Here is a 15,962-nt window from a genome sequence, read left to right as displayed (position 1 = left end):
TACTTACGAAGCTTCACTTGAACATCTCAAATGGAGTTTTCTTCCAAATTTCAAGCTCAAAAAATGTATATTTCTGCCATGCCAATTAAAAGGAGGGATGGTCCATCCAGCTCACTTACTGTATTATTAACTAGTGGCAAGTGAGTGTATGCGTAGGTCTGTAAATAACAGGGCAAGAGAATCACCACTGTTTTTTTCTCTTCTGTTTGGTCAGTATCACTATATCTTCAGCTCACTGGTATTCTGCTTTTGCCTTTGCATATTCTAAATGCATGGCCCCTCCCAGCCAAGTATAAATTCAGATACAACATTTATTGCTTTTTGCAACAACAAATACCTACTCCTGAAGCTATGATGTAATGCTGTATACAAGAATAATACATCTCAAATATCCAGAGTTTTGCCTTGTATTTTTGGTTTGTTCCTCAAAATTTGTGATTTTCTGGCAAATCACTGAGTACTGAAGTCACTAAATAGTGAAGTACATTTGAGTTTCAGACTTCACATCCTTCAGAAAAAGCATATTAATTCCAAACCTGTTGTTCTATCAACTTTCTAAGTTTATAAGAGCAATCTTTAAAACTTCTCCCTGATTTTGGGCCTTTGTCCCCCTTTATTTTTGGCTCTGTCCAAATTTCTTGTGCTCACAGTTTAAGAGGTATGTGATAACTAGTATCATTGCTCATATCAGTGACATAAGTCATAGCAACTATGGGTGCTGGTTTTATCATGAATGTATTCAGATAGAGATTAAGAGAAATGAAGCTCAGGTCCACCTAACAGATCACTCTTAGTTACTAATTTCCTTTCCCATTCCCATCAAAAACATTTGATACCCGTTCCCATGCCCCTTTAAAGTGTAGAATGCCTGCCACATTCTGCTAGCAAAACCAAATTTCATCAGTTAAATACACAGTCAATAAAAAAAAAATTTCTAACACTACACTTAAGTTTCCTTTCTTTAATGTATAATGCCTGTTTGCTTGACACATGGTGTTTCTTTTCTTAAAAGCTGCTTTCTGCAGTCATATTTAATTTCTCCCTCCTCCTTCCTTCTCTTTAAATATTAACACATGTCAATGCCCCCTCTTATGATATATACATATATATATATATATATATATATATATATATATATATATATATATATATATATATGCAAACCATTTAACCATCTTGGCAGCTATCTGCCGAAGTGTTTACATTAATATTACAGGATTTTACATTTTTTTGGAAGTGAACTTCACATCCCACATGTTGTTAAACTGTACACATACAAGTAAAATAACCTACCTTGTCTCAGTAGTACTTTACCAGTTCGTTACAACATGCACTGCAATCCTACATTGTTTCCCCACATTTAAATTTTAGATGTTATGTGATCCTATCTCGCCTACATTCTGAATGATGGGTTCGGAGCCGATCCCTCGGCTCCGACTCGGCACGCTTATGCCAAAGAGCGAAGTCTCTTATTGGCTGAGCTTACTATATCCCAGGATGCACCACTGCCAGTCCCCCAGATCTCGTTTGCCGCTTCCCTGCAAAGACGTGGTCTCGAGCTGGCTGGGCTGAGTAGCTTTTATTAACTACTTTTTCTGTCAGTTTTTTGCTCTTTTATATCACAAAAGCCGTTTTAACGGCTATCGCTGCCTTTGTGTACGTTTGAGTTGTGAAATTTGTTGTGTGTGATTGGGTTGAGTTTGTTTCGGCCCCCCTTACAATCCAGGGCCTTTTCGGTCAACCTTTGTAACTGAAGCTTTTAGTGGTTTAAAGTTCCCGGTCATTACAGCTAAGGTTGTGTTTTACACTATTACTGTAAGCCTTGGGTTTTTTGTCACAAGCGAATCTATAGTGGTTAAATTTCCTGTCAGAAATTGTTTAACATCATGTCTCAAACCCCTAGGCCTTCGGGCTTTAAAAAATGTTCTAAATGTGCTTTTAAGATGTCTGTTACTGATGACCATCTACTTTGTGTATATTGTTTAGGGGCAAAGCACTTGCAGGAGTCATGCAGCGTATGTCACGCTTTTTCCTCAAGGGTCCTCCAGGAGAGGAAAAATAAATTGATTCTCAAGGGTTAATTAAACCCTCTTTTGAAGAAGCCTTGTCTTCCTCTCCGGCTCCTGCCAAAAAGAAAAGGGCTTCGGTTCCGACCAGTCCGTCGGATCCGACTGCCAAGAGACCTAGGCAGGCCTCTCCTTCGGCTCCAAAGACTTGAGCCGAGGTCGAACAGTCTGCCTCGATGCCTCCCGTATCGACTCCTCGGGCTTAGGGGCCGATGGCTGGGGCATCGAGGCGGGTCACCTTCGCCGGCTCCACTGCTCGGAGCCGACAAGGGTCGCCCGCTCAGACACTTCCTCCTCGGCGCCGAAGTCTACCTCGGCACCGATGGAATCTGGTGTGTGTGTTTCCTCGGCGCCGATTCTCATCGAGTCGCCTCGGAGCCGGTCCCCTAGTCCCTTGGGGCCGAGGGAGAGGTCTTCTCGAACCCGTTCTGTTTCCTCTCGGTCTTCGAGAATGTCGGATTCTGATATAGACAGGGTGCTCCAAAGACTGTTCCAGTCCCCAGTCTTCCAAAAATTTGTTTCGGTTCCGACCCAGTTGGCTTCGGAGCCGATGACCATGACCCACCCCATTGCCATTCCTCCTCCGACTGCTTCGGCTCCGGAGCAGGTGCTCTTGGAGCCGGTGGAGATCTCAGGGTCGGCTCCGACCCTTACTCCAACCCGGGCCCTCGGGTCCGAGTTTGGTACGCGGACTTCTTCGGCTGGACCCGAGGGTGATGTTTGGGACCTATGCTTTCGGTTCCGAGCCTCCCTCTCGGTGCTTCGCTGCGGACTTCCGTCTACCATCATGGCTCCGGAGACCGGACACTCCCAGGATTCTGGGGTCCGGCTTTCAGGGCCATGAGGAGTGCCTTGGCCAAATCCTCTTCGCCATCTCTCCGGTTTACCAGCACCTTCCCTGGGCGTGGAGACTGGGTCTTTGGCAGTTCCCTGTCCGTAGCCAGCGGAGCCCCGAGGCCTGAGGTTACCCCAGTGGGGGTTTCCCTCCTCCTGAGGGTTCTTCGGAGTTGTCTTCAGAGGAACCCCCAAGGAAGAGATCGTGCAAGAGGAAGCACGTGGACTCCCGAGTCTATTACATCGACACTGATATGGATGATGCGGAGGGGTCCCTAAGTCGCCCTCGGATGATGTCTCTTTGCAGACATCTTAGAGATCCTCAAACAACGAGGCGGCTGGATATCCAAACCCCCCTCTGCGGACGAATCAGTGCTCCTCAAGGCCTTTGGGGCTCAGCCCTCCGCCTCCTGGGTGTCTCCGCCTTCGACGAGCTTCTGGATTTAGTTTGTCAAGGGCGGGAACATCCGGATACCGTGGAACCAGTCCCTTCTCGTCCAAACAAATTTTTATCTGCTCCCCGAGAAGGAGTTCCTTACTAAAGGCGTGGCTGTAGATGCCATGGTGGTGGCATCTGCTACACAACAGGACGTGGCAGAGGCTTCAACGTCCATCCATCCTCCTAATAAGGAGTCTAGGAGTATGGATAGGTACGGAAGCGCACCCTGACTTCAGCGGCCTTTACCTTAAGGTCTCTGAATTATTTGGCACATTTTACCAGGCTTCAGAGGGATCTGGTCAAGGAGTTGTCAGATTCCTCTCGGTAACCTACCTGAGCAGCTAGCCCAGTCCGTTAGCTCTCAGTTGGCTATCCTTACGTCAATTGCTAACTCGTCCATGAGGCTCATTTCCTATGCGGCCGAAGGCGGGTAGAGCGGCAGGCACAGGCGTGGCTCTACGTGACAAGCCTGGCTCCGCTTGTGTCAGTTTGGAGGCCTTCAAGTCTTCCTTCGCCGACGCTCCCTTTGATGGGTCCTCATTGTTTGGACCCAAGGTGAAAGACACCCTTACCCGCTGTGAGCAAGAGGGAAAACGTTATCTGCCGTAGGGGCCCGTTATTCCACTCCCTTTCGGCCTTACCCCAAGGCCAAAGGAGGGAAAATGTGGTTCGAAAATCTCGCAAGTTTTTCTCCCAACAGCAGGAAGATTCCCGTCCAGAGGCAGAGGGCGGGAAATTTTTCAGGAGACGCCGTCCCAGAGGCGGCAGAGGGCCCCGCAATTCTGGAGACCGCGAGTCCTTTCGTGGCTCTTCAGCCTCCCACACGTCATGAGGGATTGCCCGGCTGTTCTGCTCGGAGCCAGTCGGGTGTCGCTTGCCAAGCACCTAAAAGCCTGGGAGTCAATCACTCAGGACAGATGGGTGCTTCGATCATTGCCGGAGGTTACACCATCCCATTCACATTCTCGCCCCACCGTCCAAAAGAATCCCGGACCCACCACCCAGTCAAAGGGAAATGGCAGCCGCAGAAGCTTTAAAGCTGCTAGAAAAGGAGTCATCCAACCGGTCCCCACAGACCAGATCGGATCAGGAAATTACTCCAGGTTCTTTTAGTGCCAAAAGACAGGGGACCTGAGACCAATATTGGATCTCAGCAGACTGAACCAATCCGTCACGAAATCCAAATTCGAATGGTCACGTTACAATCCATTCTCCCATTGTTGGAGAAGGATGTTTGGATGTGCTCCATAGACCTCAAGGACGCCTATTATCACATACCGATACATCAGGCGTCCAGAAGGTATCTGCGCTTCAGCCTGGGAGTCAGTCATTACCAATTTTGCGCTCTGCCCTTTGGTCTCACCACAGCCCCAGGGTGTTCACCAAGTGTTTGGCAGTAGTGACGGCTCACCTGAGAAGTCTTGGATTCCAAGTGTTTCCCTATCTGGACGACTGGCTCCTGACTGCCACCACCAGGCATCTACTAATGGACAACCTCAAAGCCACCATCTCCTGGGTGTTACCCTGGGGATTACATTCAATTGGTCAAAGTCTGTCTTGCTGCCCTCTCAACGCATAAAGTTCATAGGAGCAGAGATAGACTCAAGATTGATGCGCGTCTTTCTTCCTGCCGAAAGGATCCAAACTTTACAGGGCCAAGTTCAAGCTCTGATCTCGAGATCCAAAGCCCCAGCCAGGATGGTCCTTCAGGTTCTAGGCTCAATGTCTGCCACGGTACTTTTAGTTCCTCTAGCAAGGTTACACATGAGGATTCTTCAGTGGCTCTTGTCAACTCAATGGTCCTTTCAGGATCTTCCCTCAATCACCACATCATGATTACGGAAATATGCAAAGGGACCTTCGCTGGTGGCTTCAAACATCCAACTTGGATCAGGGAAAACCCTTTGTTCTCCCTCCAGTGGTTACCCTGACGACAGATGCCTCCCAGATAGGGTGGGGGCATTGTCTGGGCAGGCTAGTTCAGGGCTCCTGGCTTCCGGACGAAGCTCTTCTCCACATCAACGTGTTGGAAATGAGGGCTGTACTTCTATCCCTACAGGCCTTACACAAGTTTCTTCCTCAGGGCATCATCGCCATCCACACAGACAACATGTCGGTGGTTTGGTATCTGAACAAACAAGGAGGGACCAGATCGTATCCCCTTTGCAGAGAGGCCATGAGAGTGTGGGAATGGGCTGTAGCTACCAACCGCTTCTTGGTAGCGACCCACATCCCGGGAAAGTCAAATATATTGGCGGACAAATTAAGCAGGACAATTCTCTCTCCTCACGAATGGTCTCTAAACCGCACAGTAGCAGCACAGGTTTTCAAGAGATGGGGGACGCCATGCTGCGACCTATTTGCAACTCCACAAAACACCAAGTGCCAAAGGTTCTTCTCCTTGATTCCACATCAGGAAGTACCAGCCATGGATGCTCTAGCACAACCTTGGCCAACAGGGCTGCTTTATGCCTTTCCTCCAATACCACTCCTTCCAAAGTTATTCAAAAAGCTTCTCAACTAGGGTCTTCAATGATTCTGATTGCCCCATACTGGCCTCGTCAGATATGGTTTCCTTACCTAAAAAAGCATGCAGTGGACGATCCGTGGACCTTAGACCTGATCCCGGATTTGCTAATCCATCAGTCGGGACATTGGCATCAGTCCCTTCAATCTCTGAAATTGACAGCTTGGCTCCTCCACTTCCAACCTTAGTTAGAAGTCACACACTAGACCCGGAAGTTGTTCACATTTTATATTCGGCCCACAAACCCACCACTAACAAATTGTACCTCAGTAAGTGGAAGAGGTTTGCTATCTGGGCTCAACTCAAGGGCTTAGACCCTATCACTGCTCCTGTCCCAGAGGTTTTGAAATTCTTAACATCCCTGTTTAATCAGGGATCTTCTGTCTCAACTATTAAAGTTCAACTAGCTGCTATCTCTAAGTTCCATGAATCCACGGATCCTCCTTTGATGAGCAGCAGACTATGCAAAACATTCATTAAAGGTGCGAGTCTGTTAAGACCACCAGTTTTTCATCCTGCACCTCCGTGGGATCTTGATTTGGTGCTTGGCATTAACATCCCCCTTTTGAACCGGCTGCTACATGCGAATTAAAATATCTGTCTTGGAAAACGGCATTCTTAGTGGCTATTACTGGCAAGAAGAGTCTCAGAGCTTCAAGCCCTGTCTATTAAACCACCGTATTTGATTTTCCACAAAGATAGAGTATCACTCAGGCCTAATCCATCCTTTGTTCCAAAGGTCTGCTCTAGTTTCTGTCTTCAACAATCTCTAGAACTACCAGTTTTCTTTCCGAAATTCTCTAATGAAGCAGAATACACTCTCCATAAATTGGATGTTCACAGGCAATTACGTTTTTATTTAGACAGGACTCAGCAACTTCGTAAGTCAGACCAGTTGTTTGTGTCCTTCTCAGATAATAAATTGGGCCAAACCATCACGAAAGCTACAATCTCAAAATGGATCAGAGATTGCATAACTCAGGCCTATTCTTCTTGAATAAACATCTTACATCATCTATCAAAGCTCATTCTACCAGAGCTATGGCTACTTCTATAGCCTTTCATTCCAAGCTCGCTATATCGGAAATTTGTGCTGCGGCTACTTGGTCCAACCCGCACACTTTCATTTCCCACTACAAATTGGATGTGGCATCTAAAGGACGAGCATCATTTGGTTCCACGGTACTCAGGAGTGTTTTCCAGTGAGCCACCCAGGATTCAGGTGCTAGGACGCTGTCCCATCATTCAGAATGTAGGCGAGATAGGATCACATAACATCTTTTAGTTATGTACTCACCATAACTTCAGATGTTTGGGATCCATCTCGCCTACATTCCTGATACCCACCCGCCTTTCCCCTGCCTTGCAGATCAGAAGAGATGGAACGGTTTTGAGCTCCACTGTTTTTATCTTGTTTCATCTGACGATGTTATATAAGCAGGGTATGCATGTGTGCATGTATGCGGACAAACTAGATCTGGGGGACTGGCAGTGGTGCATCCTGGGATATAGTAAGCTCAGCCAATAAGAGACTTCGCTCTTTGGCATAAGCGTGCCGAGTCGGAGCCGAGGGATCGGCTCCGAACCCATCATTCAGAATGTAGGCGAGATGGATCCCAAACATCTGAAGTTATGGTGAGTACATAACTAAAAGTTCCCCATATTTAAATTTTAGTTTTGCTTTTGCTGAAGTTTTTGACTCATACAGTACCTCTGAATCATTTCATTCTTTATTTTTGTGGTGCATAACATAGCATTTGTGTGTTAAATGATATTTTCTTTAATGAGTCATTTAAATAACATAAATGGTTTACCTTTCATTCTGCATCAGATATTCACAGAGGCACTGAATGTATGCACTGCCACTTGTTTTATATCGAAATGATTCATAATTCTCAACAGTACACATGCCAATCAGGAAGTCTGACTCGTCTGGAATAGACTCCTTTATAGGAACAGCATCACTTTCCAATTCAGTATCTGTATGCACGTAGACAGGAGTGTGGCTATCATGACCCTGACAAGCCTGAATGAAAAACAGTTTGGGTTTTCCAATGAGTGATGGGCATTGTTGTCCAGTGAAAAGAGAGGTAATGCTGTGTAAGCTTACAGGTTTCACATCTGTTCCATGTACAACCCCTTTATCTCCATGCGTGAGAATGAAGCAGACGAAGCAATCCTTCCGTTTATAATCCTTCTTTTGGTACTCTGTCAGTACGCTAGTCATTCTTTCTGCAGTCACATCATCAAACTGATTCACTTCGAAATGAAAATGTTCAAATGTCTTCTTAATCACTTCTTTAAAAAAAAAGGGAGATAAGAAAACAGAATTAAACAGTTAAAGAACCATAAAAACTGATATTTGTTTTTACACGTTTTGTAATAGAGAAACTTAAAATGTAATGGCAGTTAAGGATCTTCTGGGCTCGTGTGATTCATTGATTTACCTGCCCTTTCTAATATGATGCCGCTGAAATTTACTTCTTTTGCTCAATATAAATTTAAGACTGTCCAGAAACATGCTAAATTATTCTACATTTAACAGTTACTAAATTTGTGATACTTTGTGTGAGGCTCTTTATGAATCCTCAAAGCTTTTAGCAAGACATTTATTTCACATATCCACATCCAAGTTGTCCTCCTTGTGTTTTCAACTTATACCCTTAGTTTGTTTGCAGTACAATTTCTGTTCAGTACAGCCCTTCTGAACTTTACTGATTCCTAAAAATACCTAAAGATGTGTGAAAGTGTCTTTCATGTGCCACCTCTCACTACTTTCCAATCATAAGAATTTTACTGCAGACCTTGTACTGTCCTAGAGCCCCTCATCAGAAAATAATGTCTTTAGGAAAAATGATCAAACAGAGCACACACAAGACTTTGGATAGTTCCCAAACTGTTCACACAGACAAATTACAGCTCCTTTGTTTCCACTGGAAATGTCTCTCTCTAATCATCCTAAGACCACTTATAGTTTATGTTACTGCCTTTCACAATGACATTTCACATGCAAGTTATCAGATATAAAAATTCCTTGATGCCTTTCCACCGCTGTTGAAAGCTCCTCCAATGGCTCTGTTTTGAAATGTTGGCACTTAAAATGCTGAGTGCTGACAAGCCAAAGAAAAGAGCTAAAGTACAGGAGAAGAGCGAATCTCGACAGCGCTTTTCTCCTTTAAACTTCTTTTTTGTAGGGAACCAAGCTTCCTTGCACCCACCACACCTTCCAGACTTATATATACCAACTCTGAGAAATGGGAATATTCTGAGAAATGTCCATCTCAGACCTAGTATATATAAGTCTGTATTTTTGGCCATTCAGTCTTTGTGTTTCGGGACTTGCTCTAGCAGGTCCCAACATTTCAAATGATTATATAAAGGGCTCACTCAAAAAACAAGAGGGATAACCAAAGATAAAAATTTAATAAATAGTAAGCGTTTTTGTCAAAAACTGATGCGTCTGTCACAAGTAACTTCATCAGACTGTTAACATAACATAACATTGTAACCTGTTATCAGTGAGGCAAGATGGATTCTGAACAGGACATAGTAGAATTACTGTTGTTTGGTTATTGACGTCATCCTCTTTAGTATAAACAAAGGCACTTCACTGGCACAATATTTATAGACTTATGAAAAGCCTTTGACATGGAAGTCACTGTCGCCTATAGAATCACTTAACAGCAACTGGCACTAGTCTTCTTGACACCCCCCCCCCCCCTTGGGTCATGAGCTGTTTTACAGGCAGAACATTTAAAATTAAGATGGGGTCCTTATTTTCTGAGGCCTCCTCTTTAAACAAAGGGGTTCCTCAAGGCTCTGTTCTAGCCTCTCTTCTATTCTTTATGTTCATAAATAGATTTTCCTCTTGCTCTACCTCCCACCTTCCCATTCTGCCTTATATTGATGACATGGACCTTTATGGTCTCACAACTCCCACTGATAAATTAAAACACAGTCAGAAGAAGACCTTTACGTACTCCCCAACTGGTTAATTATCATGAAGTCACTATTGAGCACCTCAAAAACTAAAGTGACAATCTTTAGTATTAGTCCAAAACTGTCTGCTGTTTTCCCCTCTGCAAGTTAGAGACTGCAACAGCCAGCCTGTAGACATAACCTCCTCCTTTAAACATCTGAGTGTTTGGCTCAGTCCTGACTTGAATTTTTAGCTTCAAATTGATAAAACTAGAACCAAAATTAACTTTTTAGTTTTCTGGCCTTGGAAAATCTCACATTTTCTAGTATCTGTTGCAAAGACTTCTATAGGAAGGGGGTACTATAACCCAACTTGAGCATGCTCCGCCTTTAGTAGCCTGAGCATCTTAGAAAATCTGAAAGGTCTCAAACTTATATCCAGTAAAACATACAAATTCATAACAGTGGCCCTGTAGAATGACCCCCATTGTGCTGTTCTTCAGAAAGCTAAATGGCTGCCAGTAAGCTGAAGGCTGAAGCTTCTCCTACATCTCTACTGTTCAGACTACTACATTTTGAAGCCTTCTCCCCAGCCATGAGACTAACTCGAAGAATATCTGCTTAGAACCTCAGGTCCCACACCTAAAGTAGAGCTATATTTAAAATTCCACAAACCGAATTGTACTTCAGTAATCACTGCTTCTACATCATAGATCCCAGGCTGTGGGAAACTCTTGCTTCCAGTCTTAAAACTTTAACATCCTTCACAGACATTCACTCCATATTTAAAACAGATCTTTTCAAAGAAGCCAAAAACCAATGCTTCACATCAAACAATGTAAATTATATAAAAGTTAATGATTTATTTCTCCTCTACTACTAGCATCTCTCTCCAAAGTACTGAACAATAACTGTGTTTTCACTTGATAAAAAATAAAATGTCTGTTGTACATATTTTGAATAACATCAGCTTTACATCTTTGTTATTATCTGTACAGCTTATATTACTAAAATCATTGCACTTTTTATATTTTCTGTATGACCAACTTTAAGTTCTATTTACTCTGTAATGGTAGTGCTTCACTCCTTTTTCTCTCCATTTTCCTATAATTACTACCCAATATTCAGTTGCAGTCATTCTTGTTTTTTGCTTTTTTTTTACTGTCCTAGATTGAGCCTGTAATTATTCTAATTGGATAACTGCTCTACCCAGTAATCAAGTTAATCAGGTTAAGTAAGTACATACATACATACACATATAAACAATAGATAGATAGACAGATAGATAAATACAGTGCTGTCACTGACAGGACTAAAGCCAGCTAATGTGAATTGGTAGACTATGACCTGTGGCTGTGCTGACACTTGCACAGCCAATGAAAAGGCCTAAATTCCCCTAAAAAACTTGGGCATAGCTAGTGCTGGACACTAAACACATGACATGTCCCCTTTATCACTGCTGATGTGATACTCCAAACCCATGTGCAGAAATGGGAAAAAGGGGTTGTGGCTGGAGGGATGGATGGATGTCCCCTTGCACTTCAGTGTACGTCCCCCTGTGACTCTTCAGTATTGACTTCAGAAGAGACCGCCTTTGTTTATGTAGAGTGTGATAGCATCTTTCTATATGGAATACTTCAGAATTCAGTGCCTGTAACAAAGGGATCACATTCTAACACCAGGTGTAAAAATAAATATTGGAGATAACGTTATCACACATATTCAAAATGACCTGACATGCAAATAGGAAAAACGTGAAGAAATGATAATGTTGCAACCATGCACAGTGGTTTAGACTTCAACATTTTACATCTTAGATTGTATTCACACCACTTTCCATTATGTACTAAGTAACCTTAAGCAGCTTATCTGACCTTCCAGTATTGTCATGTCAGTCATATAGACAGTTATGGATCCAAATTGCCATATAAATACAACATAATAATTAATAAAAAAGAAAGTAACACTGATTCTGAGTTTGATTTTTATAATGTTGTTGTTTTTTCTTTTGGCTTTTCCCGGTTAAGGGTCGTCACAGTGGAACTCCGATCCGCTAATGATTGGCAGTCGATTTTTACGGTGCCGAGGTGCCAGCCCGACACCCAAACTTCAATGAAGGCACACCCATTCACGCATGCCTTGCAAATGCCACTTGACTGCGGGGAGGACATGCAGACTCCACACAGAAGGCGCTCCAGCCGAGAATCGAATGGGAAAACCTCTTGCTGTGAGGCGACAATGCTACTGTTGCACCACTGCGGCTTTTGATTTTTATAATGTGGCATCATAAAATACCTTTGGAGGAGTAGCAGTAGTATAATTAATTTTAAAAAGAGGTGTTCTCAACACTAGTATTTGGCCTTTCACTTAGTATATTTGTATCTATTTTTCGCTTCATTCAGTGTTGCAGCTGCAACCTGCAATTGCTGTCTATAGCTGAAATTATATCACTGATTGCAGATTACAAGTTTTTCTCATTTTAGAAGTACTAAGATACATCTGAAGTTTTCTTTCTCTGGAGGCTTTTAAACAACAAGGTAACGAGTAAAAGAAATAAAAGGGATTGTTTTTCACAAACAAGTACAAAATGTCTGCGTTACATGATACATATTTGTTTGTTTCCCAGCAGCATGTCGCACAATGCCTCCTTTACCTGCACTTAGCTGTCCCATACATTTCAAAGGAGTAGGAGCCAAGCTTTCGCAGACTGGGAGGGAGGATGTCCCAGCTGTCCCATACATTCTAAAGGAGTAGGAGCCAAGCTTTCGCAGACTGGGAGGGAGTATGTCCCAGCTGTCCCATACATTCCAAAGGAGTAGGAGCCAAGCTTTCGCAGACTGGGAAGGAGGCTGTCATATTTGTTCTTGAGCCCATCTACAAACACCGTGTTGAGTGTTAGGTGGTAGGGAGCAGGCCAGCTTGGTGATCCTTCGGGGTGACCTATCCTGTACTGGAAGAGGGTCTTTTCCTGGCAGCTTCCCAAACTCCAGTGTATGCTACCACCATGAGGAACATGTTTCTGTACTCTGAATCCTATCTATGCATCTGCACAAAATGGCAGCTCATGCTCTCTAGGTCATGCTTCATGGATACAATACCTAGTGCTCCTGCTAGGTGTCACCCATCTGGTACACCAGAGTTGCCTTCCTGCTCCCAAGATGGGCAAACCAGCACAATCTGCTTACTGCTATCCTCCTTAGGGAGCTCATACAGAAGCCTGAGCTGCTAAATGATATTGGGTCACCTGTACAGCAACCATACATGATAGATATCATACGTCTTACTAGGCTTCAGACTAAGAGTAGGAAGGACATATGGGGATGTAGATACTGTAGTCTCCAGATAAGTCACTTATAGTATTATGGTCAAATCAATGGCTGTGATCAAGGGTAATCTGAGTTCATAAGAACTGACAGATTATATCCAGGCCTACCTAGATGATCTGAATCCAAATGGCAGACAGAGTCAGGAGAGAGATTCCCCCATGCATGTGGAGATAAGAAAAAAGAAGTTATAAACCTACCATAACGTTCCATGTTAGTTGTCTTCATCTCGCCTTCTTTCTTGCTGGTTGGGATCGGAGCCGATCCTCGGCTCTGACTTGGCCATCTTCTATAGCTCGAGAGCTGTTTACTGGCTCGAGGCTACCCCTTATCCCATGATGCCTAGCGATAGCTACCCAGATCTCGTTTGAAATAGCTAACCCCAGACATAGCCAGAGAATGGACCTGTCCATACAAACAGATTGGGTATACCTGTCATACTCTCTAAGTCAGTAGAGGAAACAAACCAGAGTACACTTAGCCAGTGAAACCAGAACTCCTCTTGGTCCAATAGGACAGGAGGACGGAGGGTGGGACGCAAGAAAGAAGGCAAGATGAAGACAACTAACATGGAATGTTATGGTAGGTACATAACTTCTTTATGTTAAGTTGTCTATCTCGCCTTCGTTCTTGCTGGTTGGGACAGCTTCCCTAGCACCTACAATCCTGGGCGGCTCATTGGAACAGACTCTTCAGAACAGTGGAACCAAAGTCAGCTCTGCTCCTGGAGACCATATCTAGCTTGTAATGAGAAATAAAGGTATGAGGATTTGCCCACATAGCAGCTGCACAGATAGAATCCATGGGCAACCTAGATTGGAAGGCTACAGAGGTGGCCAAGGCCCTAGTAGAATGACCTTTCAGTTTGATAGGTAACTCTTTGTTCCTTAATTGATAAATGAAAGTAATAGTGTGAGACAACCACCTGGATAAGGTCACCTTGGAAACTGGGAGACCTTGTTTGCCTAGAGCATAGAAAAGGAACAGTTGGTCCGACTGCCTTATTTCCTTAGTCCTGTACAGATAAAAACGCAATTGTCTATGAACGTCCAGTTGGTGTAATTTGTACTCTGCTTTGTTGGTGTGGTTAGGGAAAAACACGGGAAGGTCTATAGATTGGTTTAAATTAAATTATGAGCAGACTTTCGGAAGAAACGAAGGCTTAGTCCTCAGAGCAACCTTGTCCTTATGAAAAACCAAGTATGGAGGACGAACACATAGCGCCTGAAGTTCAGAGACGCATCTGGCTGAATTAATAGCTACCAGAAAGAGTGTCTTCCAAGATAGAAATTTAATGGAGCTGGACGCTGCTGGTTCAAAAGGGGGCAGAGTTAGGGTCCTAAGGAGGAGGGGGATCTCTCACTGGAGGCCTAAGGAGAGTGGTCCCTCTCAAAAAGGCTTTACAGAGCTTATGAGACATAATGTTTGAATTTGACAAACCAACATGAAAGTTAGAAATGGCCGCTAATTGAACCCTAATTGTAGCAGAAGCGGACCCGGAATGAAAAAGTTGTGCTAGGAATTCCAGAATTTCGTGGACTAGGGCTGAAAAGGGATCTACGTTCCTAGCCTCTGCCCAACAAGAAAAACATTTCCATTTACTAGCATAAGTTTTTCTGGTTGTGGACTTGTAAGATGAGACAATAATCTCACGTACAGCCGGGGAAATGTTGGGAAGCCTGGCTAAGGTTGGAAGTGGAGCAACCAAGCTGTGAGCTGGAGAGTTTGGAGGGATTGATGCAACCCGCCTGATTGATGACTCAGTAGGTCTGGAATCGGATCCAAAGTCCAGGGCTGATCGAGAAGGTAATGGTGCAGGAATGGGAACCATATCTGTCGAGGCCAGTAGGGGGCAATGAGGATCATTTTGAAACCCAACGATATTGCTTTCTGTATGAGTTTTGGAATCAGGGGAAACAGAGGAAAGGCATAAAGAAGTCCCTGAGGCCAATCGTGGACTAGAGCGTCTCTGGGTGAGTGACCTGGAAGCGGAAGAAGGGAGAAGTAGTTGCTGCATTTGCTGTTGAAGGGGGTGGCAAAAAGATCGCAGCAAGGCTGTCCCCATTTGCGGAAGATAAGATCCGCAACTTCCTGATTCAGAGACCACTCGTGAGGCATGAGGATAGCTCTGCTGAGCCTGTCCTCTATGACGTTGGACCTCCCAGGGATGTGCGTCGCAATCAGAAAACGTTGGGAGGAAATCGCCCACTGCCAGAGTCTGAGTGCTTCTCGACACAGGGGGTAGGACTTGGTTCCGCCCTGCTTGTTGATGTACCACACCACTGACATGTTGTCCGTTTGAATTGCAATGGTCCCAGAAGGAAGAGAGTCCTGAAGGGCTTGCAACGCTAGGAGCACGGCTCTCATTTCTAGGACGTTTATGTGCAGATGGTACTTGTGAGGCTGCCAAGTGCCTTGGACTGTCCAGCCCTGATAATGCCCCCCCACCCTATCAGGGAGGCATCTGTGGTCACTGTGGCAACCGGAGGGGGCTGAATGAAGGGTCTGCCCTGAGTCACTAGTGGGGAGACCATCCACCAGGAAAGGTGCCTTTTGCATGCTTCTGTAATCATGATCATGTGAGACATGGGCAGCTGTTGGAAAGACCACTGTGCGAACAGAAGCCACTGAAGGATCCTCATGTTAAAGCGGGCCAGTAGGATTACAAGAATTGCTGCTGCCACGGAACCCAGAGTTTGAAGGAAGAACCTTACTTGGATTCTTTTGCTCTGCATTAGAATTTGTACTTGCTGGCGAATTGTAGACACCCTTTCTGGCGGTAGCCTTGCGGACATGTTCCTTGTGTCTAAGTCTGCTCCTATATAGGTGATAGACTGACAGGGCAACAAGGCAGA

General features: G+C 44.4%; 1 protein-coding gene across 3 annotated transcripts in view; it reads right to left on the bottom strand.

The window, feature by feature from the left end:
• The window catches only part of LOC122792911 (caspase-8-like), a 722,590-nt gene that overhangs the window by 119,242 nt on the left and 587,386 nt on the right, over positions 1 to 15,962 (bottom strand). For all 3 annotated transcript variants that reach the window (XM_044060469.1, XM_044060468.1, XM_044060470.1), the window contains exon 8: positions 7,681 to 8,164. In XM_044060469.1, the coding sequence (XP_043916404.1) occupies positions 7,681 to 8,164 (484 nt within the window). The remainder of the gene's footprint in view (positions 1 to 7,680; positions 8,165 to 15,962) is intronic.

This window comes from Protopterus annectens, chromosome 2.part0, assembly GCF_019279795.1.
Source record: "Protopterus annectens isolate FY-2018-M chromosome 2.part0, PAN1.0, whole genome shotgun sequence".
Classification (NCBI taxonomy): domain Eukaryota; kingdom Metazoa; phylum Chordata; order Ceratodontiformes; family Protopteridae; genus Protopterus; species Protopterus annectens.
Note: the sequence above shows the minus strand (reverse complement) of the source record. Positions and strands in the feature narration are given on the sequence as shown.